At 31.7% G+C, this 27891-nt stretch overlaps 1 protein-coding gene across 1 annotated transcript; it reads left to right on the top strand.

Annotated features, from left to right (window-relative positions):
- LOC143059430 (transient receptor potential cation channel subfamily M member 2-like) lies at nt 1-27730 on the top strand. The gene is made up of 13 exons (XM_076232922.1): nt 1-70; nt 1039-1080; nt 1674-1798; nt 4187-4342; nt 6990-7025; nt 7945-8041; nt 11821-11943; nt 12449-12548; nt 18555-18780; nt 21763-21942; nt 22544-22684; nt 25351-25596; nt 27722-27730. The coding sequence occupies exons 6-13, from the start codon at nt 7981-7983 to the stop codon at nt 27728-27730; spliced, it is 1086 nt and encodes a 361-aa protein (XP_076089037.1). The 5' UTR covers nt 1-70; nt 1039-1080; nt 1674-1798; nt 4187-4342; nt 6990-7025; nt 7945-7980.
- The last annotated feature ends 161 nt before the right edge of the window (nt 27731-27891 follow it).

Below are 27891 nucleotides of genomic sequence, written 5' to 3' on the forward strand. Positions count from 1 at the left end.
TCGGTAAATGATACCACTTACCCATTGGAAAGAACTATTCAAGATATAATATTCCAGTCATTTTATGAAGGTTTGTTATTCATCTAGTATACTTTTTTATGACAAACTCTTGAATAAGTCGACTCTGCATTGAACATATGGAAAACACCAGATGTTTGGTACCACGTATATTTATATTTTTTATGTTTATACAATTATTCAAAACGTTACTCATCAACTGAACAAGGTATATTTATTGACTGGGCATGACTGGAATAGAAATGTTATTCTCCCAGCGATGCAACTATTGCCCTATGGCAAATCAGAGGGCATAACCATTATAATATTTAAAGAAGATAAACATTAAACAACTAAACCTCCTACTTACCAGTTTCCTTACTCAAGACAGAATATTGATATAAGCTGTGTGCATTGACTAGATATTTGTATCGGTCTATGTTTGGTTTGATTTACTCAGTAAAGTAAGTCTGTTATCACGGTAATCAATTAGTAAATAATATTTATATCTACAAATGATATATTGTGCGTAAATGATATACGAAGTCTGTATGAAACTGCTTCAAATTAATGTATTAGCAAAATTAAAGAAATAATAAGACATTAAAAACAAATTACATTCAATGAACACAATAGTTTTTAGTGTTCAATATTGCAAATGTTGTGGGAACCATTTTTGATATCAATGCAGTTCTTGAAGAAAATGTTATTCAATTACTTACACAAGCATACAGTTCTGTTAACATCCTTTCTTTATTTTCACCAAATTATTAGCCTTGATATACTAATTTTTCTCATTCATTGGCAAATAACAATTTATTATACATTTTGTTTTGATGTCTTTTTCTCGGTTTTAGTTAGTTGCTCGGATTTGTTTTCTCTCAATCTATTACGATTGTCGAACAGCTCTATACTACAGCTGTCTTTATTTGTAAACATTGGAACAATAATCAATTGTATTAATAGAAAACAAGTAGATGTTTGACAAATATGTTTACTCATGATTTAGGTGAAAATAAAAATTCAAACCTATAATCTTAGATCACAGAAGAAAACATTACTTGCAGGAATCAAAACTACCAGGTATGTTTTTTAAAATAAGTTTCGAATTAAATGTATTCACAACTATGAAATATGCTTTCTTCCAACTGTCTCATGGATACATGCTTTTGATCAATTAAAAAAAATGGTTCGAAGGTGGATACCATAATATCAGCTGTTGCCCTGGCATATCATGTACGTTTTACCTTTTCATTTCATTTGACTTCTTGGTGTGTGCATAAAGATTTTTCGTATCTTTTACTTGATATTGCTCAATATTTCAACTCATGTTTTCTTTGGTGCTGTGTTTTTAAAAGCGAATGACATACAAGTTAGAGGTAAAGTCAGCTACATGTAAAACAAGACAGGTTTAATTCATCATTTTCCTTTTTCAGAAAATGCCTGTATCAAAGTCAATAATATGACAGGGGTAATATATTCGTTTAATGTGTTTGACATTACTGCCTTTGACATTTGTTGAGGGACGTTCACTTTTAAATTTCGCTCGGAACTTGGTATTTTCCTTTTGTTTTTACCATTAAAAAAATGGATTTGATGATACATAACGGTTTGAGTTGTGTTTTTGTTTAATTTTTTATACATACTTGAACCTTACGTATGATTTATTGTTTCAGACCCGAAAGTTGACGTGAAACTAACAAAGAAATTACTACATTATGTGAATTTATGGGACAGACCTGACATTGCAGAGAAAGAAGTATTTAAGTTAGAAAACAGAGATGTGTTAAATATTTTAGAGGTATTCGTTTTAAATAAAGCAAACAAAGACTGGAGCTGCTAATTTTCCGATAACGCCAGTTTTTGGATAGTTTTTTTTTTAACTCAGTCTTTACGTGTTTATGTATGTTTTTAGACTAACGTGGTAATTTTTTTTAACTCATTCTTTACGTGTTTATGTATGGTTTTAGACTAACGTGGTAATCTGGTTATTTAATCCTTTTTCGTCGAATAATCCGATTTGCTTTTCCTCTCAATATATCCTACTCGATATGTAGAATTCAGTTGAGGTTGTTTAATGATAAAACAATTACACTGACTTTTTACTTGAGATTTCATTCGTCGAAACTCATGTGAAAAAACTAATGAAAAAAAAGATGATGTTGATTGAGTACCCATGAGACAACTCAATCCAGTCATAATAAATGAAAATGAAAAAAGGTATCACATATACATCTTGTTCGCTGCCGTTTATACCTGACTATGCTGTATGGGCATTGCTTTTTGCTAAAGGCCAAACGATGAATATAGTTGCCAATTTCAGTGTCATTTTGTCTGTTGAGAGTATGTTGAGAGTATGTTGAGAGTAATTTCATGGGAAATCTAGCCACATCTTCTTTTAAATGGACATGGTTCGGTTAGTCTATTCTCCCGTCCTCTTGTTAATTAAAAACATGTTTAACACATCCGCGACATTACGGGCATTTAGAGCTTGGTTGAAAGTATGTAAACGGTTGTAGAGAGAGTTTTTATGTAAACTATCTTATGTCTGGAGAATTTCAGAAAAAGCAACAAAATTCAGAGGTACATTTGTACTTGGAGATTTTTGAGCAATATCCATTTTTCCAAAAGTTTTTTCTGTTCAATTCCATTGTTTTCGCATTTCTATATACTTTGAACATACGTATACTATAAATAAAGTGTTTTTGCTATTTACTATCAATTTCAAGGTTTTTCTGCATGGCAATCACTACTATACAATACAGAGAGTCTCTACCAACGCGAAAATTATTGTCCTGTTCCCGTGAACATTATTTGCAAGGTAAAAACTGGAATTTTTGTATGACTTGAACGTGTGTCTGATGATGGAAAGAATTTCCGGACGTCTTTAATTTCGTTTTTCTCGAAAAATAACTTAAACTGAATAGTCATAAGAATAGATGAAAAAAGCGACTAGGCATGGTACCTATATAACACAGCGTCATAATAATTAATTTATTGTGGAAGGCGGAAAAGCGATACACACAATGATTTCTTTTCATTTATTAGCATAGATATAATTAGTCTGCGTTGATAAAAACAACAGTATGAACACAGATCTGCTCTGTCTACTTCTTTCACATTTATTACAGAGATTAAAAAAGGGACAAAATCAAATGATTTGAAACTACGAAGAATATAATACTTGTGCTAAGACAGGAATATACCAGTTTTTATCCATTCGTTTGATATGTCTTGCCATTTGATTACTTTTCGTTTTGAATTGTAATCGGGGTTCAGTATAATTGTGTTCCTTTTTAATCAAATGATCAAATTAATGTTTATGTAAAAAGCAAAGACTTTAGTTATCTAAACTGATAACATCACACTGTCAATAACAATTAAATTTAATTATTAATACGCATTATCACAAGATTAAAGATATTGATATGTCACGAAAACTCAAACATGTTTATTTTAAATATGAACCTTCTGACTTTAATTTAAAATGAAGCTTGAATTTAAAGTCCAGTTGAGACGTTCGTGAATCAAAATTTTATGAGTGAAATACGACAGCCTCATTACTGTGTTGCATTCATAATTCCTGCTTTAATATCTTTAGTTCTTCGTTATACAATGATGATTCCAACTGACGTATGACTGATGTAAACTATATGTACGATATTCGACTGCATGAAGACGATGGCATAACATTCCCGAGCATGCTCTATCTGATTGAAATTCGTGATCATTGATGGATCATGTATGCAGATGGTAATGGTCCTTCAACGATGCGACCTGGCGTTGTCCTCCATTAACACGAAGAGGAGAAACACTCGAAGTTATGTTAAATATTAATCCGCTATCAGGTGTTGTATTGTGATTACCTAGTCCAACTTGCAATCTTGAGAGATGCATCTCTATGTGATTACAGAACCTAAACCGTAACAGTTACAGGACAGTTAGTTGGATGTGCTTAGTGGGGTGTGCATTCTTCTGTCTTCTTAGTTTCAATTGTCAATCCTTTACATGCAAAAGTAACTGGTTATCATCTAACTTATTTTACCTGCGAAAAACCTAAAATTGCAAAAAGTGTGGCTAAACATAATGCCAAACACGATAATTGGTGTCTATCACATTACCATTAGGTTGTGCGTAGCTTTTTGTGCATGTATCTGATTGCATTTTCTAACGAAAGATTTTTTTATAGAAAGAATTTAAAGATCCCAGGAGTTCTTTAACGGAACTACTCAGGAATTCATTGGTGTATAGCAGAATAGATTGTGTTCGTCTAGTGCTTGAATACATCCAGAATGAAACTCTATATAAAGTTTTTTTGAATCATCATTTAAAAAACTTATATACGGTAAGTATAGATAATAATACATCACTATATTACATAATCTGATTTAAAGTGTACTTTACAATTTTTATAATTACATTCATTTTCAAAAAGTTCAGTTATCGTTATTTTCCGTTTCAATTGCATCCCAAGTTTTATGCATTTTTAATGCACTTTTGTTTGTATGTATCATATTTGTTTTATTTTCTCTGTAACCCTGTACCTGGATGGTTTGATAAGAGTAAACTACCTACATATCTAAAAGAAATAAGTTTGCCCATTCATTTATAAATCCGTTGATTATTAAATGTGAATATTTTATTAATTATTATTCAACCAAAGATGAAGAACTGGATCTTCCATCACTATATTGCATACCGAAACTACACAAGTGTCCTTACAAACAACGTTTTATTGCTGGGTCTTCCAAGTGCTCCACGAAACCTCTTTCTCAATTGTTAACAACTTATTTGTCATCAATCGAAGACAGGCTTCAAACTTATTGTGAAACTGCCTATGCTAGAGGTGGCGCGAATCAGATGTGGATACTAAAAAAATCCAAAGATCTTTTAGAGTACAGACAATCTAACTCTCTTTCACCTTGTAATAGTATTAAAACATTTGACTGTTCTACACTGTACAAAAGTATTCCACATTCCAAACTAAAAGACAAATTGAAAGAGCTGGTATTGCTTTTTTTTGGTGAGGTTCGTATTGCTTATTATATAGTTTTCTATGTTGGGTCATGAATGGAATTTTACCCTGGACATTTCTAAATGGTTTAAGGTTATTAAAAGTCCTTCTTTGTAAAAACAAAACCGCTTGATTTAAAACTCAAATATATCGAGAATGTTGAAATGGTTGACGCGCGGTCGACATTTATACCAAACCAAAAAGTTCACAAAGCTCTTTAGTTCGTGTGCACTTTTTTACACATTACACAAGTATTCCACACTCCATAATAAAGACAAATTGAAATAGTTGGTATTACATTGTTTTATGAAAAAATAATGGCCAATGTAGATAATGTCTTAGGGAGGGATAAATTCTTCTTTGTAAAGTATCACTCTGATTCACACATAAAACTGACATTACTAATATGATTTAATACGTTTCGAGGAAGTGTTTTTCAACAGACTGTCGGCATTCCAATAAAACCAATTGTGATCCTTTTCTTGCCAACTTGTTTTTTTTATTATCATGAGGCTCACTTACATTTAGAAATTGACAATGAGGGTCGGTTTCAGGTAGGTTTAGGTAGAAATAAAACTAGTTTTAACCCAACATATTTCTCTGTAGCTGTACTAAGTCAGAACTTTAACTATTGTGTATTCGTTTGATGTGTTTGAGATTTTGATTTTCAGTTTTGAACTTTCCTCGGAGTTCAATATTTTCGTGATTTTAAACTTTTCATACATGTTCTTAATATGGCTTGTCCCAAGTCAGGAGCCTCTGGCCTTTGTTAGTCTATATGCTTTTTAGTTTCTTGTGTATAATTTGGAGTATAATATGACGTCCATTATAACTGAACTAGTATACACATTTGTTAAGGGACGGGAGCGAGAGTTTTTCACTACAATGAAGACCAATTGGTGGCCTTTGGCTGTTGTCTACTCTATGGTCTGGTTGTTGCCGCTTTGAAACATTCCCCACTTCACTTCTTAGTTTTAAAATGTGTTATTCTTGATTGTTAATTTTTAAAATACGCAGAATTGTTAGAAAAAGAGTTATGCGAAAGGACTACTTCATTTATATTATTATAATGAACTCAGTGATCAAACACTCTTTATCTTGTCTAGCTTTACATGTTAAGTTACATGTTTATTGTATTGCATTTAGAGAAGATCATATATTAGACATGACACATCTAACTCTTTATCATGTTTATTCACATTATGATTTTTATATTTCTTTTCTGAATAATTTTCACCAAAACATGCACAACTTTATATTAAATAACATGAATAATGTTCTTTGTATAGTTTCACCTCTTACAAATTTTGTTTAATAATAACCGTCAAGAAAAATCACTTGATTTCATTGATGCCATCATGTTATCAGTAAACCACTCACAGAAAAGATATATAAGCTAAAAAGTAGTCATTATCACAATTTATAAGCATTGCTCGGATACTTGGGACACACCCCAAGCAAACCAAATACATTAGGAAATGAAAGGAAGTTCATGTTCCATGTTGCAATCAATGTCTCATCCGTTAGAAGTGAAAGTTATTAGAAGTAATGTTATAATCGAGAAAAAAAAATTACAAAAAATTTGGTTAGGAATTGAATATATGAGTGTCATCTTTGATTTAGATATTTCCTAACGTTCAACCAAATAATTAAGACGTCAAAGTGTATCAAAAAGAAAATAACTGCTGGTTGTCATGCCAGGTTCTTTATACCTAAATATGCGGAGGGAATTGGATAAGTGTTGTACTGTTTATGTTTGATCTCAAGGTGTGTATCTACGCAATGGAAGGTTGAGATTAAACATATCTAAATAAAAACATTGGCTTAGCAAAAAAAAAAAGCGATTTGATTCTAACAATATGTGCATACATCATAGGTAAGGAACGATCTGTATAAAAACTTGTTTCAATTTGGTCTTTTGAGTGTTTAAACAACCATGTTTGTAGTCGGTGAATGAACATACATTGTGTTCTTTCAGGACACGGGTTGCCAAGCAGGAAACTTTATATATAAGGTAAATATCATTACATTAAAGTTTTATAAATAATCAAACAAACAAGTATTTAAATTGTATGATTATTTTGCAAACCAGCAAAGGACATTTAATAATTTTTACAATCAAACATAACATGAACAACTTTTTATCTGCGTTTAATGGTATTCGAAGATATCTTATCATTTTTTAAATCTAATGATCAGCGTAGCACAAGTTGCCTAGTTGGAAATCTAAATTCTGATGTTGACATTTTACATACATTTGCTTCTATAATGTGTTGTAGGTCACATTTAACCATTTATGAAAGACATTAGGTAAACATAGTGTTTATACGTAACTATCTTGACATTTCTAACCTCTATCCTGATTGACACGAAAATATTCTTCAAACTTGCTACACTGAAACGATGACAACGAGGTATTATATAGTACTTTTGACAATGAAACGACAAGTGTATGCAATACACATCATCCAGAATTTATCAGCGATTTATTTACCCCTTGTCAACTAAGCGTCGCAATGTGCTAAAAGGAATTCTTTGTCATTCTTTAATTAAAGCTGCTCGTAAATCCTGTACATTCAGAAAAGCTTGAACCCTGTTGATTTTTTTACCAATATTATCCCATACATGCTCACTGGGATTCATATCCGTTGACATGGGTGGCCTATGAATAGTGTCAATTGCCTCCTGACGTATAGAATCTGAAACAAAACATGATATGAGTGGCCTAACATTATCGTTTATGAATATTCGTCTAGTTGCTAGATTGTGATTGTCTAAATATGGTACAACGATATCCCGGATGAGGTGTATATTAATCAATGAACAAAAACAGATGACAATATATTATGTTGTTAAGATTATAAACAACGACAGCACTCATAATCTGTACAATAAACAATATGTTTATGATTTTTGCTTAATTGGTATTTAAGCTAGACGAATCATCCAGTAACAGGAACATTGTCGAAATGGTAAATAAAGCAGTGATAGAGATACTCGGAAGCCGGGAAATGAAGCCCTTTACAGCAGGTAAATTGTGCATGTCAAGAAGATACTGAATGTAGAGACATGTAAGTTAGACTAATAGCACCTACATGTACGGAAGGTCGGCAAACACTCTGAATTTAGGAACAATGCACTGCCCAGTGTGAAATACCGGGTAAGAGCTAGGTTTCACCGAGTAGTAAATAGCGATACTTGGATTACAAAAATTACTGTCCTGAATTTTTAAGATGAAATTGAAAATAGAAATGGGGATATGTCAAAGAGACAAAAGCCCAACCATAGAACAGACAACAGAAGAAGGTCACCAACAGGTCTTAAATGCAGCGAGAAATTCCCGCACCCGGAGGCATCCTTCAGCTGGCCTCTTAACAAATATATATACTAGTTCAGTAAAAATGAACGCCATACTAAACAACAAATTGTACACAAGAAACTAAAACTATAAATACAACAAGACTAACAAAGGCTAGAGGCTTCTGACTTGGGAAAGGCGCAAACATGCGTCGGGGTTAAACATATGCATGAGATCTAAACTCTCGCCTTTACCTCTAGCCAATGTAGAAAAGTAAACGCATAACAATACGTACATTAAAATTCAGTTGAAGAGAAGTCCGAGTCTGATGTCAAAAAGATGTAACCAAAGAAAATAAACAAAATGAAAATAATACATAAATAACAACAGACAGTAAACTGACATGCCAGCTCCAGACTTCATTTAAACTGATTGAAAGATTAAGTCTTCATTATATGAATATCAGGCACACTATTCAGAGTATTCATTGATAAAACACAAATGCATTACATTAACGATATTGCATGTAAGTATGGTTTATTTTGTAAGATTTATAAGTATTTGTACTTGTTTGAAAGTTTTATAATACAAGTATGAAATTGGCCATGTAAATGGTTAATGTGTCAAAGAGACAACAACTCGACTAAAGAGCAGAAAACAGTCGAGGGCCGCCGATAAGTCTTCAACATAGCGAGGAAATTCCTTACCTGGAATCGTGTTTTAGCTTGCCCAAACACAACAATGTTTGATAGTGTTATCAATAGTGGTTGACATACTTAATTGCAATAAATACAACATGTTAAATATATTTTTAGCAAAATATCTTACATGAGTAACCATAGAAAACATCCAAGAAAGCTTTAGTCTAGCAAATCTAAGAGAAGTGAATACACATTAGAAAAATCTTGATAAACAAATCCTTTCTCAATATTTCTATTAAAAATTGATTAGATCACCTTTCTGTTTAGATTGTTCAAACTGTTAGGATGAAGCCTAGATACCGTTAATGAAATTTAATTAATGTGTCAAAGTAGAATTTAAGATACTTATAAATATAATCAATTCGTCTAAAATCTGAGCTGTGTACTTTATAATTTGCCTAACAATGACATTTATGGCTTAAATTTCTGACCTGATAATAAGGTCTTTCATTTATTATTGACAGGTCTATTGTATTTGTTCTTAATATTATCAATATTATAATTATTTTAATCCTCTGTTAAATTTTGTTCTTGAGATAGATATGTGTTTCGCATTTTTTCGCTTATAGATATTTCTTTCATTGTATCGTACAGTCTTTTCTCTTTTAGATTATACCCTGCTAAGCCGAACAATTATCTTTGTGAGAGTCATCTTGTTATTTACTGTTTATCAAGTGTTTTATCTCTTCTGTAACAAAAAAAAAAGATATTGATTAAATCAATTTTTCTAAATTGTTCTTTACATCCTCGGGATCTTGTCGAATTTGGATCAAAGCGATTAGATGGAATTTTATAGGAGTTAACTACCTTTACCAAAACCTTTGTCTGTATGTTTTTGTCACTCATAAACTGTTAGCCGTATTACCCTATATTTGTATTTGAGGCTCCTAGGTACTAACTTAGAAAATGAGGTCAAAGATCAAGGTCAAGTTCTCAATTTTGACTTTCCTTTGTTTTTGCATTTCCTCTAACACAAGATATATATGAAAGAACAAGCGCAAACAGTTTGCCTAATTGTAAAGAAGATATGTAACTTTTGGTCTGAAAAAATCTAATGACATCTTATAGGAGTAAGTGCCCCTGAATTGTCTTAATATGAGGTAAATTGATTATTACTTCAACTTGGTTCAGTATCATCCACATGACCTTTTTAAAAAAGGTTGGGTGACATATGACCTTGGTAAATGCCAACCGGAAGTGACCTTAATAAAACAGAAAGTAGTCATGATTGCCTTTGTTTACTCAAAAATACTCAGAACCAATATATTTTGTTAATACACATACATAAACTAAATACCAGAATTGCCGTTCCATAAACCGGAAATGGCCAAGTATCAAAGTTTTACATTTATAGTAACTGTATATTTTTGGAATCTATTTGAAAGAAGCTATAATTTGAGACCGGAATGGATATCATTCAAGTATCTTCCTTATTTCACTTAAAAGTATAAGGAAACCATTTATTAATCGCATCAGTATAAATAAACGTGAATGACTGAAATTCCAATTTTAACTTTGAGTTAACTGGAACTAACTTCTTTTCAATATCTTTGAAATTTGATTCGGAAAGACCTTTAATTGTTCTCTGAACAATTGGTTTTAAATTATACATTGATTTTGGTTTAGAATTCACGGTGTATTAGAAACTTCATTTCGGAATACGATTATTTCCAATGTTGACTAAAAGTCCAAACTACATACCTTCTGTTGTGACTAAATTCATTTTTTTTTAATTTAGAAAAACAATAATTTTAAAAACAATTTAAAAAGCAATGTAGGAGAAATACTATCAAACGTACAATGGTTATTTTATCAGATGCACATGTCGACAATGTATGTTCCAGCAATTGTTTTGGATGCTGAAATTATACATCATGTTAACGATTATTTTGTAGATATAATCTAAGTATAGATTCCTTTAATTCATTCAAATGACTCAAATATGGATTTCATTGAATACATTAGATTCATAATTCATATTTTGTTGGAAGCTATACATGCTATAGTAATTATTTATCTTTTTAATTAAGTTTTATCTGTTGAATAAACATTCTCTTGTAAAACAAACTCTTGTTGACACCTTTAATGTTTTTACATTCAAGAGTGTGTTAATGGACTTTACAAGATGGTACAGGACTTTCTATGACAAAGCGGTGGGTTGCACCTGGTTAAATGGCTAGCCAAACATCCCACTTCATGACAATATTAAATAATATAACACTTAAAAGACACCATTTAATAGAAACACACGCAAGAACATTCATCACAGAGTAATGCAGAGTAAAGCACAAACAAGTAATGAAGTAGTCGATATCTTGCAACAGGTCCGACCATGCAATTTGTAGAAGGTCAACAACGGTTTTAAGAGTGTTTGGTGTTGCTTAGATGTTGAAATCAATTTTGTATATAGCGTTTGTCAAATGTTTGTATAACCTTTGTTTAGGGGTTTTCTTTTTTTTTTCTACTTCTGAGTTTAAATGTCCTTTTTGAAAATGTATCTCCTTTTCTAACACTGAATATAGTTTACGTTGTTGTTGTTCTTTTTATATGACATCCAATGACACTTAATGTAACAACCTCCGCTCGAAACCACGATTAGAAAAAGGTCTTTACTTAAGTTGTTTAACCGTAGAGCAGTTTTCTTTGTTCTACGCTTGGCCTTTTTCGGACAGTGTTATCCTTCAACTTGTCTAAACACTCCTATAATTATTTTAATATAGAACTGTTTAGAGTAGTTCTAGGATAGACTTTTCTAAAAATTATGTACTTTGGTTTGAACTGATGCAATGATGATGATGACATTATTGCAGATTCTGAAAAAGAAGAGATTCAGGAAAAAGATATTTTCAAGCACCTGTTCATCTGGGCAGTACTCATGGACCGAAGAGAATTGGCAATGTTATTTTGGAAGAAAGAAGACAAGGACTTTATATGTAGGTTTGCATAGTCATCCAAAGATATTTTTATAAAGAATGCAGATTTACACTAAAATGATCAAATGCAAACGTGCATGTGTCGATAATATTATATCTTTACTCTCATGTTTTACCATCAAAGCTTCAAGCATAACATTCAATTTTTTTTTTATTTTACTACCTTCATTGTTTAGGTTCACTTCAAATTAATACAAATTTAGTATAATAAAAACACTCTTAATAGTTGACGATGTTTGAGAACTAATAATAACTATCTGAAGATAAAACATATAAACTTTTCAAAAAGGGTTGCATACACGAAGGTCTTTAACATTGAAATAATCATCATAAAGAATAATATATTTCAGTAAGTTCGTTTTTTGCTTCTCCCTTGAATACAATCATGATTGATATATTGCATGTAAACGTATATTTCTATATTATATACTTTTAAAGTGTACATCTTTTTTATTGTTGATGTGTGATACGGATATATTTTAATACATTTCAATCTCTCATTCAGGTTCTGCATTATATGCAAGTGCACTCGCTAAAAGGCTTTCGGAAAATCCCATTGCCGGAGAACACACGGATCAGCTGGTAGCTTTATGGGCAAGCCATCGGTGAGTAGAAACTCACGTGACAGTAAACTATATTACAGTTTTTATTGATGAGTACATGGACATTTTGAGTATACTACATTGAGACAGCTATCCAAAACAACACTTACTACCAAACGAGAAAAAATGTTATATAATTCTGGAAACAACCCATATTTACTTGCCAGAAGATAATCTAGATTTTACCCAAGTAGACTACAATGTTTAACATGGTGAAGACAAAATGACATTAATTACCTAATTCCTTTCCTATGACAATTCGAAAAAAGGTTTGTATCAAACACAATCTCTTTTGAATATTATAACATTATTGGCCGTGCTATCTTTTTTTCATTGATAAGCGCGAATATCTGAAACCGTAAAGTTTAAAGGACAAATATTTTTTTTCATCAAACTAATATTTCGCTTTTATAAAACTCTGGGACCATACACTTTTTGCTTGTTGCATCATTTCGTGTATTTTCAAAGTATCAGAAGGTTTCTGTAAAATCAAAGAGGTATACTACGAATTTGTTTATTATAGTGACATTGTGTATATATACAGTATAATAATAATATGTGTCAATACAATGTTTGTACACTCGGCCCATTGGACCTATAAGTCTATTAAAAAATATAAATGTTTTTGATAGATTTGTACATTTTCCCGTCGATATTGTTTAGTAAAGCTTATAAAGTTACAAAGCTCGGTCCACAAAGTCAAAAGCTTTCTTTAGGTCCACAAATGTTGCAATTACATTAGCATTGTTTCTAATCACACTACTAAGAGAAAAGACGTGATCTTCGCGAGAACGATGTCTCCGGAATCCATTTTGCTCATCAGCAAGAAAAGAACCTCGTTCTCGTCTAGTTAGGTCGATAGTCAGTTATTTATGAAGGCACTGTACAGCTTCGATATACAAGACAATAAGCTTATTTCTCGATAATTAAGAGGAATACGATGGTCAGATAAAGGATCCTTCAATGTGAAAAATACTGTTGTCAAAAATCACTTGAAAGAGAGAGCGAATCACTTGTAAGACATTTGGAAATTTTAAGACTTCGTACGGTTTTTGATCAATTCCTGTTGATTTTCCATTTTTCGCACTTTTGATTACAGTTTCTATTTCCTCAAGTGTTATGTTACCATTTAATTCTTCGTTGTCATGGATCCGAAATTATATCCTCCAATATTGTTTTATGAGATAATGCATACCTATAAAATTCACTGTTTATAGGGAAAACGGTAGTATTAAATTTTCCCAGCATTAGGTTGGCCTTTTGTGTACCCAAGGCAGGTGAAGGAAGTCAAATTAGGAGCGCTGTGATTGGATGTAAGGGTACCATATATTTTTTATTTATCTATGAATAACTGCAGTGTGTATATTTACAATATGAGTTTTAAAACCTATTGAAATATTTTCTAGAGAATTATTCGAAAAGACTTGCAAAATTTCATAAATTTGGTGCAAAATGACGGTGGGCATGGATAACATAAACAAGCTCCGTTGGAAGTTGGTCATTATACTATTTAGCTTTAATTTTTAAAACAGAATAATAAAGTACTAACACAACATATAACTGTTTTATCCAGGTTTTTATCTTAAAAAGTGGTACATTTAGAAAATGTTCACATTGTCGCCTATGGTAGAATAAATAGTACCGTTTTCCCTAAATCCTCTTCCGATTTATCATTAGTATACAAATGTTCAAAGTCGGATTTCAATTTATCGAGAACCCTAATTTCATCAATCAAGATTTCACCTTCAGTATTATATACTTCCATTGGAATCAAATTGTTTTTTCGTGGTCCTAGCCTTTTAATTTTTTCCCAGAATTCATTTGGGTTTTTCGTAGTCATGATTTCTATATCAATACAAAACGATTGTCGATGTTGTCTTTCACATTTTCGTAGTTTACGATCGAATATAGTTTGTGTAGATTTGAAATATTGTCGTAGTTTTGATTTAACGCTAGCTTTTCATTTGAATTCTAAAAACTGATTTTTCTTGGTTCGCATGCCATTCCATAATAATCTGAGTTCGTCGTTCCAATTCGGTTTATTCATTTTAAGGCGTTTTCGTGTATTTGTACTGTACTAAAACGTGGAATTTTATCACACATCTCATCGATTATGACATCGCAAAGTTTTGAATATATTTCGTCTATGTTTGTTTGTCTATAAATTTTCTTCCTCGTTAATAGGAACATTCTTGATAGTTACCGTTACATCAGTGTTATTTAATGGGTCTAATACACGAGCACTTCGCATTACATTACCGATCGAAGAATCAACGTGCCCGCTAAGTACATTTTCGTCATTCATGGGATTACATACAGACTGTATATCATTTTCCAATTGACCGAGACGGGTAGTTAGTAGTTAAACAGAATTCACCAGTTCGTCTATACGTGTAGATTCTCTTGCCATATCTATATAAAAATCAGATTTCAGTGCCCTCAATTTTGGACTTAAACATACCTTTCATACTGTCCTGCCCTTCTTGTATCTCCTTAACACTTGATGCAATATAAGGTATAAGATCATTTTGATTAACCATTTTAGTTTGTTTACTTTGCGGGCGGGGTGTCTCACCTTCAGAAGATCTAGACCTCTTACTTTTGGGTGTTCCCTGCATAACAGCCCATATAGAATGATTGTCATATATCCATGAAACTTTATATCCAAATTTCAAGAAAAACTTTGAAGTTAATACACAATTTATGGTCAATTTACAAGCAGACAATTTTCACACCTGTTAACACCTGAACGAAAGAAGCCCAAATACTATTACAATTCTCGGTAATCTTAACAGAAAAGATATATATATATAAAATCATAAAGACAAACCACTGGATCAAGACCATGTATAATTTCTACCTTCCAAACATTCCAAACCTTGGCAATACAATCTCGATATTTGAAAGACATTGATTTAATATACTAAGTTAAAGAAACAAAATTCAATATTTTTTATCTTTCGAATATCTTTTGAATCAATATTTGTCTATTTATACGAGATTGATGTCACAGTATTCAACGTCAAAATAATCAACGTCGCTCATAAACATTAAATAAAAAGGGAAAACTCCCAAAACTAAAGCCTTCTTTCTTCCAATAAACTTGTGTATTCTCCTTAGAATTATAAATAACATAATCAATACCGGAAACAGCAAATGTGTACCTTGATCTTAAGCATTGTAAAGCACATAAATCAAAAGGATTTTTTTCTCTTTTATTATAAGAAAACCAATTCATTTAAGGCAGGTATCATTATCGATATTACAAGGGTTACCCTATATACCGATAGTTATTACTCTAGGCAAAATATTTGACAAGCTAGGCTTGTGATTGATTAGTTTGATAGCTTCATTACCCTAGAACATATGACTTAAGTATAAACTAGTATTTGTGGAAATTATTTGAAATAAAATGGTATAAAACACCAACAGTCATTATTGACATACATATGCAGGTTTTTAATAAAATAGATTGAACTGTTTAAGATAAATGTAATTTTTAAACGATTTAAAAAGGCCAATTAAAGACAATGTTGTGTTTATTTGATTTGGTTTTTGGTCATACGGTGCAATTTCTGGTAAAAGACGATGATAGATCAAATACGGATGATTTCTAATTTTACAAGTTGGTAGCCATGAAAACAACCCTTAAAGTTGCTCAAAAGCACCACCTACAAAAATATATCGTTCTAGCTGTCGTTCCTTAAACAAAGTTGTATGTAATCAATTTTAGAACACATTTTAAAAAATGACAAATGAAATTTATTGATCTTAACTTGAATATTCTATTATGAAGTTTTATTACAGCCTGTTAAAAATTTTGTTAAGTCTGAACTTGTTATTTTTGTTTGCAATTTCATTATCATTATTTGAAAAAAAGTAAATGACTTTATACATGATTATTAAGCTAGCCCATCAACAAAATTAATAATGTGCATACGTATACCATGTTTAAAATATTTATAATTATCGATGTGATTACTGAAAAGATGAATTTAAAAATATGCATGTACCTATCTTTAAACAGTTGGTCAAATATGTTTGCTTGGTTTCTTCGACTACATCGTGCATTGTCTTCGAAAGAAGGCACTGAAAAAGTAATGTGTGCCTTTTCAAAGTAGAAACCCTATCAAACTATGTAAATCTCTTGTACACAAAATTGAAATAGAAAAGTTGCATGATATATTTTGCAAAAACAAAGTCAGAACGGTGGATCCAGCTCTTAAACCACGTTTTCTTCTTTTTTTAACATTTAAACATATTTTATTCGAGAGTCAGTAAAGTGTATTGCACACAAACAGAGAGTCTACTGTCAAATTTTAAACCTGTGATCTATCATGTCTATAGTGAATTTATTTACAACCACTGACTAGCCAAGGTAGATGACACTGCTAGTGGGGGTTGCCTCCCGAAGCTATCAACTGCCAGGTAATCAACACTGTTGGCATATATTATCACTGACATCTTCGTAATTATACATTCACTGTTTAATAACAAAACATTGCAATTTCGAAACACTTCAGATTGTATATTCCATGAATGCATAACTTTAGCTGTATTTCGGAATTGTGATCTTCAAGTTCGTTTAATATTTTGCATTTCTTCCTTTTACATTCGAGTATCACTGATGAGTCTTTTTGTAGAAAAAAATAGGAAATTGTTGGAACTTGCAAACAACATACTTAAATTATTACATGTAGAATACTTAGCTGTCAAGACTAACATTAAGGTGAAGGTGTCACACAACAATTCGTCTTCAAGAATTATTTTTAAAAGTAAGGAAAAGAAACCAGCTACTTTAGAGAAAGACCAGGATAATTTGTTTGGTAATATTATGATAAAATTAAAAATGGAAATGGGGAATGTGTCAAAGAGACAACAACCAGACCATAGAGTAGACAACAGCAGAAAGCCACCAATAGGTCTTCAATGCAGCGAGAATTCTCGCACCCGGAGGCGTCCTTCAGCTGGCTCCTAAATAAATATATAATATATACTAGTTCAGTGATAATAAACGCCATACTTAACTCCAAATTATATATATATCATAAAATTGGCGTTAATAAATTGGTTGCCAACTTAGTTTTAGTTGGTCTGAAGTATTGTCTATTCCGAAAACCAATTACAATTTAACAAGAACCCAAATTAATTTAAAAAAAAAACAATACAAATAAGTACATTCGAATACTTTGAATGCAATAACTTGTTCGTTTTGTATGGAGAGAAAATCTCAGCAATACGTGTATGATATTAACTGATTTAAACAAAACATATGAAAACATATGTTTAAATTTAAGAAAAACATACGTTTAAAATGCGGTAATGTAATATAGTTGGACTGTAACGGTGAAGTTGATTTTGCTTTATTTGTCTGATTAAATATTTTTTTTAATAAAATCCCTTCATTTACCAGCTGATAAAATGTACTGGTCCGACGCAAATTCTACTGGTCTCGGACCATCAGACCTGCGCTAATTTCGACCCCTGCATGCACCGTACGAATAATTGACGACAGGTCAAACAGAAAGAGCCGACGATAAGCTATTGAATGGTATTTAATATAGACGTATGTTAGATAGATGCATTAAAGTAGCGTACTATGCGTCTTTTTGAACAAAATGTCAATTGGCTTAGATTCTGTTTATACAGTTTTAAAACATAAACGACACTAGGGTAATCTTGATTTATGACAAATTAATGTTATGTGTCCGTATGAAACGCCTTCTGAGAAATGTTCTTTAAGATAAACAACGCAAAGCTACAGCGATGAAGGGGGTATGCTGGATCTCAGTTTTTGTTTAAAAACAAACCCATTTTGAGGATTATCTATTGGCCTATATAGGGTTAGTGTTGCAGCACTTAATTTTCCTTTTTGAAATGTGTATGTTTAGTGTTTGACGTTTCTTTGCCACGATGGTGTTTGTATAAGACGATAGTTAGCAGTTTTTTTTTAAATTGAGGCCAGTAATCAGTTTTCCATTTAGGTTTCAGTATGGTATATATTTTCAGATTTTACGAAGACCTTGCCTACAGTGTGATGACAGAAATGTATTGGAAGGACAACTCGCTCGCACGACAACTTTTGGTTACAGAAGTAAAAAGATATAATTCTACAACAGTTTTTGAAATCAGTGAAAAATTTGCACTGATGAAGTTTATTGGACATGCTGCATGTCAAACAAAGCTAAATAAGATTTGGAAGGGTCATATTTTCAGTGAAACATCAACTCTAAAGGTAAAAATAAAGCATTAATAAAAACACCATTTAAAACCGAAGAATAAATCAAAGAGACAACATCTCACCTTAAAACAGAAAACAGTTTTTGTATGTGTATTGTTCTTATTGTATGAATGTCTTTATATCAATAGTGACAGTATTAACTACTGGAACGGTAGATCAAAGTACGGTCTTCAACAAGAGTCGTTGTATCATACCAAACAGTAAGCTATGAAGGGCCCAAAAATTAACTAGTGTAAAACCTTTCAAACAGGAAAACCAACTGTCTAATCTATATGAAAAACGAGAAACGAGAAAATATTAATCAACAACCTAGATTGAAAAATACTGATGCGCTTGAACCAATAGCAGCACATCATGATATAGTGAAGTTTGTTCTTAATTGTGTTCGTATGTCAACATAATAGAGTAAAAGGAGTTCGCTGAAAAGTGCGCTGAGTGACGGGCGAACTACCTAAAGTGACAAGAGAACACACAACTGCATATAAAATATGATATAGACAAATAACACATAAATAACCCAGTATTACTTATTTTTTTGTTCTACTTTTCGTTTATATTACACTTTTTCATGATGTTTTACGGGGCACCTAGACACAGGGCATATGTCAGGCTGTCAAATTGGCCGCCAAGTGTTGTTTGAAATCTACTGTGCTATTAATTATATTGAAAATCGCAGTGTCCAATGTTGAATTAGCTCTGAAGCCTTCATTTCTCAAAGATATTTTTGAACACGTTTTAAAAACCAAAAGAAACCAGCCATTGGATTTATACAAAATGTGCGATTGGATTTATACAAAATGTGCAACACGGGTTACATTGTTAATCTATTATGTTATATTGTTTCGAGAACATAATTACAGTGTCTCCTATGAGAGAGAGGAAGTGCAAAAACACAATTTTATTGGGTTATTTTAATCAAGTTTGCATTACAACACAACGTATTTTAGAAGACTAATTGAGGAACGTAACATCATGAGATGCTGATTCTTACATGTGATCTTTTGTATTAACGGGAAATAAGACAGGTGAAAATTGTTAGTATCATAAATGCTGAATTCAGACCTCTAATTAGCATAAAATGCAGGAAACTTAAACTATGACGTCATATCAAATGTCAAAAAGATTTTTCGAAAGGTGCGACATATTCTTTGTGTGTTGTGCTTTATTAGAAAAATTGCACCCGGAACCTTCTTAAAACTCTGGAGAATTCACTGGTCGATATTTTTAAATACTACGTGTTATTTTTTGACAGAAATGAAAATAATCATGTCATTTAAAAATCAAAACAACAAGACTGTTTAATTGATGGATAAAACATGTCTTTTTTAACGTGAGACACAAATTATAATTGTAATTTTGATATAAGGATTTTTTAATTTTTTAAGCTAACAATCAAGCATAGTGTTACGTATACCTTCCGGGAAAATACAATAATGCAGTTGCTGTAGTGACTAAACGAAGTTGGTGACTATGTATTTCCTCTCTGCAAAGTCATACAATACCTCCAGACAAATTCTGAAGAACAAATCATTAGTAGAACTGAAAAGGTGGTTTGGTCTTTAAATGCCATGAAAAGTCAATCGTTTAGAACACACAATCGACTTGAGATTGGCGTTATACACATTTATTGAAATATTTATGTTGTAACTATAGATCATTAAATATACGTGAAAATGCAATCTGTTTTTCTAGGTACCGACAATCGGTTGATACGTATGCTGTTGATTTGCCTGTGTATGAGTACTTTTTTTTTATTAACTGTTTTTTCCTCCTTGAAACACTTAATTCGATACACATTTCACGTTTTTAAGATATTGTTTATATAAAAAAGAAGATGTTGTATGATTGCTAATGAGACGACTCTACCCAAGATTATGATAACACATAAATTACCAACTATAGGTGAGCAAAGCTCATCCCACATAGTCAGCTATAAAAGGACCCGAAATGACAAATGTGAAACAATTCAAACGAGAAAAACCAACGGCCTTATTAATGTACGAAAAAAAAAACAATTATAAAACACATCAACAAATGTCAACCACTAAAATAACAGGCTCCTGGCTTGGAATATACGTATACATACATAATGTGGCGGGGTTAAACATGTAAACGGGATTCCTACCCTCCTTCTCCCATTTGACAGTGGTGTAACAGAACACCATCCAAACGAACAATAAAAATAGTTAAAAAAGGTTAAACTTATCAAATGGATACAAATACAAATGCATCTAACAAAAACACAGAGACGACATGGCCAGGTACTTGTATATCCCATCAACAAAAAAATAACTTAGTACTGATTTGAGAGTACTCGCAGTTACTAACAGCTAGTTCAAAGTCACTTAATTAATAAAACACATCATGCATCTAAGACTAAATTATTCCTTTTCATGAATTTGTCTTACCGATAAACACTTTATCCGGGTGTGTAATAACATGAACAAAACGACGGGTGCCACATGTGGAGCAGGATATGCTTATCCTTTCGGAGCACCTAATATCATCCCGAGTTTTTGTGGGAGTTCATATTGCTAAGTCTTTAGTTTTCTATGTTGTGTCATGTGTACTATTATTTTTCTGTTTGTCAGTTTCATTTGTAGCCATGGCGTTGTCAGTTTATTTTCGATCTATGAGTTTGTCTGCCCCTCTGGTATCTATCGCCCCTTTTTATTAATCAGTATACACCCAACATCAAATTGATTCAGTCAAAGACGTCATAAACAGTCAGATAATATCATGACTGTGTGCATTGACAATTTACAGATATCGACAGATTGCATATGCATGAATGTGTATTTGTATATAGCAACAATATGTAGTTTGTTTTTGATTTACTGATAAGAACATCAATACTAATACCAATAAACAAAATATTCAATGATAAATGATCATTTCCGATGTGCTTTCCCGTTTGAAATAAGTTTTCTACAGATTCAACCAAATCTCGAAACCAATATGTTTATTTCTTTGCAGATAGTCACTGCTGCTTTTATTCCTATTTTGATAATGCAAATAGTGAGGATAAAAGATAATAGATCGGCTCAGAATGTATCCAATATGACACCTCAACAAACTACTGAATCATGGCGGAACAGAATGAGAAAATTATATTACTTTTACAACTCGCCTGTGATAAAATTTGTGTTTTCTCTTGTAAGTTAATTAAGTTTTTTCATTTGTGTTTGTGCTTTTAGTACTATTACAATAAATGAAAAGCACATAAAATGAAACAACACACATATCAAATGCGGAGGAGAATTTAAAGCGGAAAATGATTTAACAATTTTCAATATTAGAGGCTTCAACTTATTAAACAAACAAACGACAACACAAATTTATCTAGAGGATCATAAAGATAAATATCTATAAAATGCGTTAATATGAATTTTTCCAGGGACAAGTTAAAGTCGGATTACTTACAACTATAAACATGTTTAATTATCACATCACATGAATCTACGTGTAAGAGGAATACTAAGATTTTTTTGTAATATATAATATGCAATATTGGCTTGCTAAACCATGCACTATTGTTTCATGATAAAAGACACTGCGTAATGTACGTTTTCAAGTTCAATTGCATTATCAAGGATATTTATTAACCAACTTAACGGAAGTGCGTTAATGTAAAACAATATTCGGGTTTTGCGCGCAGCAGTATGACCTTTTCATTTACCTCCATCGACATGTTATTCCATCCGATAATTGAATTAATGTTTTGGGCATTTACAATTTTGTATTTCTTTTTAAACAGTTAGCATACATGGCAATGCTTGTGATATTCAGCATGTTTGTGCTGACAGATTTATATCCAATTCCAGAGAAAAATCCCTCTGTGATGGAGTATATGGTTATTGCGTGGGCAGTAACTACTTTAACAGAGGAAATACGACAGGTTTGTGATAAAATAATTTATTTTGAAAGATTAACAAAATAAAAATAGCTTAACAAACCAATATATACCAAGATTTGTCAACGTTTCATTTCGCAGGTATCATTTGGCAAATCATTATGTGTCCCTCCCTATAACACGTATCCTGTATTTATGTTGCCGATTCTCTCCATCCAAATAACAATTTATAAAAGTAAAGCATTAACGGTCAATAAACGGCCTTCAACACGGAGCAATGGCTCAACCATACAAAAAGCTATAAAGGGTCCCAAAATTACACGTGTAAAACCATTCAAACGGTCTAATCTATATAAAAAACGAGAAACGAGAAACACATATAAATTACATAAACAAACGACAACTACTGTACATCAGATTCCGGACTAAGAACAGACGCAAACATAAGCAGCGGGATTAAACGTTTTAATGGTACCAAACCTTCTCCCTTTTCTGAAACAATAGCATAACATCACAACATAGAAAAACACACGATGAAATACCAATTGGAAGGATTAACTCAATCATAAAACCTGAATTAATACACTATGAACGAATACATTTGATCTTCGATACCTGAATGCAAATGCACAGTTAATAAAATATTAAGGACAAACATTCAAAGCCAAAAAGCAAACAAACAAGTCAAAACAAAGCCATGGCAAGACACCACCGCGAAATATTTAATCCTTCGAAAATAATCACTTTTGACAAAAAAAAACGGTTTTAATAATATCTACAGGTAAATGAAAATTAACTTTGTCGTTTTAGGTATACTACTTCATGTACATATTAGTATAAAATTCTTCCAGTGATTAGGAATAATACCAAGAAAGTTCTGTCATATAAATACATGATTTAACTCTAGATACAAATCTGGGTGAATATCAGCAATACAACTATACAATTAGAGCTACATTTTGTAGCTAAAATTTCCCTGTACAGATTTAAGGAGAATATCCAAATGTAAATTAGAAGATATTCCAAATAATCAAAGCTGGTATATAGACAAGATCCATATTAATATAAAATAACAAAAAAACATTATAAAAAGTATCAACAGTTTGAATTAACAAGAAAACACGATTTGAGAGTACTCCCAGTTACTGACAGCTAGTTAAAAGCCAAAAACAGTTAATAATAAAAACGCATGCGTCAGTGTCTAAATTGAACTAAAACACATCCCAGGGATTTAATATTTTAACGTAACGAACAGTCAGAGAAGACATGCACATCTTGTGCAATGCCAAAAATAAATATGTAGTAGGATAGTGAGGAGAGACTCATTTAGAGAATCAAATTAACGTGTGTGTGTCTCTATACATCCCGCCTCAAAAAAAGATACAATTTAGTTATGTTTTAATTTGCTAATATCGATATAAGTGCCAATGTAAACTATATTCAGAGATCTAATAACAATATTGGAACGATAACCTTTACTTTGTTAAAAGGTTTGGATGATTTTACACGGATAACATAGTGATTTCCTCGCTTCAAGTACAATATTACCGTAAAATGTAGGATGTGAAATACCATTTTTAATAAGTTTTCTACAGGTACAGCCAAATTTACTAATCAAATCCTTGTATCTTTGAAAGAATTTAGTAAAGGTTTAAAGTAATTTATGATATCGAAATCCCTGACACCATTATTTCCAAGTGATGCATTGATTACGTTCGTTAAAATCTATGACATCAGAACACACAAGGGCATACCGAACGAGTTGGAATATATAAAAACTGTATGATGGAGCCAAAGGCACATCGCTGTCTAAAAAAGGAAAATTAAAAATAGGAAATGAAAAATCGTCGAGTTTGTATTTCAGTTGTTCCCTTTTTCAATATCTTTCCGTATGTGAAAATTGTTGTTCTGTTTTTGCATCTATGCCCTTGAACAATTACCCGATATATTAACTAAAAATATACCCTGAATGTTACTGGCCTCTGCTGCGGTGTGCATTTATTCGACACAATAGCGTTGTTGCTTATTGTAAAGGAGGCAACTACGAGCTAAGTTTACGGGTGCTTCAAAACAATAGAACAAACAAACAAAAAATAGAAATTCAGCTACGAACTCACTATTTGTCGAATAGAAACGTGTGTGTTAAGGGAAAAGCTTACATAATCCAATCATATGAGTTTGCCACAGAGACACGTAATCTGTAAAACCAATGGCTTTGTTTACCCTCCAGTAAATTGAATTTGAATTAAACGTTATGTACGGTGCGAATAGTGTTTATTAAACAAAGGAGATTATCTTTTAAAAACAGTGATGCAAAATTTGTGTAGATCATAATAGATCCAACAATTGCCCATGCGAAATGAATACCGTTTAGCGGGTTATCATCGCGGGGTGTATATTTTCGCTTGTTTACGCAGACAGAAAAAAATCGCCAAAAAGAAGTCCGCTAGTTAAAAAATGAACATGCTATAAGATTTTGATAAAAGTGATGAATACACCAATATATTAAACACCACAATATATCATATTCATTATCTAATGAAAATTGCAAAACTTTACAGACCCGAAAATAACCCGCTATACGGTATTTTAATGCAACATCGCTGTCTGCTCATGCATATGCTTAAATGTATATATGATTGTTGACGCATTGACAATGTATTTATTGTTTTTGATTCACGATTATTTATTCAATACATAAATATTTTCAGGCTTTAGGTATCAAGCAAGTGTCCTGGAATTTGATGACCTGGTTTTCATTTTGGACATTTTATGAAATTGTGATGTACAGTCTATTTATAACATCGGTATTGCTGCGATTGACTTTGTCTGCTAATGACTTCTTTCATGCTCGAATGGTGTATTCACTTACTTTAGGACTATTTATCATCAACAGCATGCAGTTTTTCCTCGTTTCAAAACACATTGGACCAAAAGTTATAATGATTGGAAAAATGGTAAGTTTAAATATTATATGTGTAAAAATATTAAACAGCCAAACAGTTAGTATTGATGGCATTAATGAACATTTTTATTGTAACCTTGCTGAAAAAAGATGTTATAAGTATATCATTTATTCTCACATTCTTTTTGGACATAAATTGCGAATTTTAAATGAAGGCGCACTTAACATGGCATTTATGTTCATTTAAATTAGTTCATGCCTTGTTTGTTTAAATCAAAATTAAATGTTACCTCTTCACTGATGGTGATCCAAAATATATCACACCATTGACGATATCTTATTTCAATACTCATGCAAGACCGATCGGATTTTGTTTCATTAAGTCTATAATGTTGTGCCTTTGAAAGGAAAGAGGTTTTTTTCTGGAAAATACATATTTGCTAAGCATTATAAATTCTGAATGCATGATCAAACATTATCCAGACATGTTCAATTAGTCATTATTAAGGAAATCATATGTTTACATGGGAGTCTACTCACTACTATCAATCCCAAATTCCGTGACTCAACCATAAATAGGGTGTATTCTTTATTTTTGGTAGCGAATCGTGTATAAACACTACAAAATATGAAAGGCATGTTAAAACCTTTCAAGGATAGCTTATCTAAACAGCATAAATTACAAATCAACAAAAATAACGATACAAGACGATGTATTATTTAAATATAAATAAATTAGATACACTGTACCTAAATATTTCCTGAACTGATGTTTTATTTACAGAGTGTTTTTCATCAAAATCATTGATTTAGGGCAAGTACGTGATTTTTTTTATCATCAATCAAAAAGATCGTATTTGCCACCCAAGAATTCGAAAAACGATATTGGAACATACAACTATAACCATAGAAATTAAAATTTGAATGCATTTCATTATTTGGATACTTGAGTCTAATCTTTGAAATTCGGTACCAGCTTTTGTAATCATATTCCACTAAATAAGTTTGACCACTGTGTTCAATAACACTTTCAATTTGGTCAGATTCTTTTAATCATATGCATTTGATTTGCAAATAAATGCTTTTTCATAAGATAATTTTACATTTTTTTGTATTTAATAGTCGTTATTGAAAATTTAAGTTCAACCTTGTTTAGTGTTACTTTTGTTGGCTACTATACTTTTATTGCATAATGTTGCGTTTAGCTCTCCTAAGTCATAAGTAATTACAATGAACTAATGCTTCTTTTTTACATTGAGTGGGTGTGTCTTATTTACGGTCATTGTTTTTCTATGCACCTAAGAAGCACAAGAAATATGTTAGGCAAAATCAAGTAGAATATTTTGTTTCCCTTTAATTGTCAAAAAACAAACAAATATTTCTTGGCTCATAACACATTTTTTTTTTTTTTTTTTTTTTAGATATTTTTGTTTTCAAACACTTTACCCCTACCTCTTAATTCTCCAACACAACGATGCACACAAAACGATGCAAATTTTCGAGGTCCATTAACTTAAACTTTGACAAAATATTCATATTACTCAGTGTAAAATCAGTTACTTAATGTGAACTCGTGCGCACACTTATCATGCGATGTGAACTCGAACCTTCGTACAGTGAAACATGCTTTTTCAAAAGATAAAAGATTTATGGTATTTGTTTGGTTTGTTCTAATGTCTTTATTGTTACAATACAATTCAAACACATGAAAAGTAGGTCAAAGGCAACAACAACAAAACTACTGGTGGACGTTTCGTCCCCGAGGGTATCACCAGCCCAGTAGTCAGCACTTCGGTGTTGACATGAATATCAATTATATGGTCATTTTTAAAAATTTTCTGTTTACAAAACTTTGAATTTTTCGAAATACTAAGGATTTTCTTACCCCAGGAGTAGATTACCTTAGTCGTATTTGGCACAACTTTTTGGAATTTTGGATCCTCAATGCTCTTCAACTTTGTATTTATTTGGCTTTTTAACTATTTTGATCTGAGCGTCACTGATGAGTCTTATGTAGACAAAACGTGCGTCTGGCGTATAAAATTATAATCCTGGTACTTTTGATAACTATATAATAGGACGGGTCAAATTTTCATAACTTGACAATTGTACTTAACCTGTTCCGCAACAAAAAGCTATTTCTTTTTAGTTGTATGAAGAATCTTTATAAATTTCAGTCATTTTAATTGTTATGTAAACTGCAGTTATGCTTGCATGCATAGGACCGTATTTACAGTATTGATATATGTATCGTTCCTTAGTTAAAACAAACAAAATGTGATAAGCATGACAATGCAGTTTTAAAGTTTATTTCAATTGAGGAACTCTCCTTGTTAACCTTTTGATC

Source organism: Mytilus galloprovincialis, chromosome 14, assembly GCF_965363235.1.
Source record: "Mytilus galloprovincialis chromosome 14, xbMytGall1.hap1.1, whole genome shotgun sequence".
Taxonomy (NCBI): Eukaryota; Metazoa; Mollusca; class Bivalvia; order Mytilida; family Mytilidae; genus Mytilus; species Mytilus galloprovincialis.

What these genes read in the sequence shown, in the direction of transcription:
- LOC143059430 (XM_076232922.1), top strand. Translation starts at nt 7,981, where the DNA reads ATGGTAAATAAAGCAGTGATAGAGATACTCGGAAGCCGGGAAATGAAG. An exon ending in AATGAAGCCCTTTACAGCAG is followed by an intron (nt 8,042 to 11,820) that starts GTAAATTGTGCA and finishes ACATTATTGCAG; the next exon opens with ATTCTGAAAAAGAAGAGATT. An exon ending in GTGAAACATCAACTCTAAAG is followed by an intron (nt 18,781 to 21,762) that starts GTAAAAATAAAG and finishes ATTTCTTTGCAG; the next exon opens with ATAGTCACTGCTGCTTTTAT.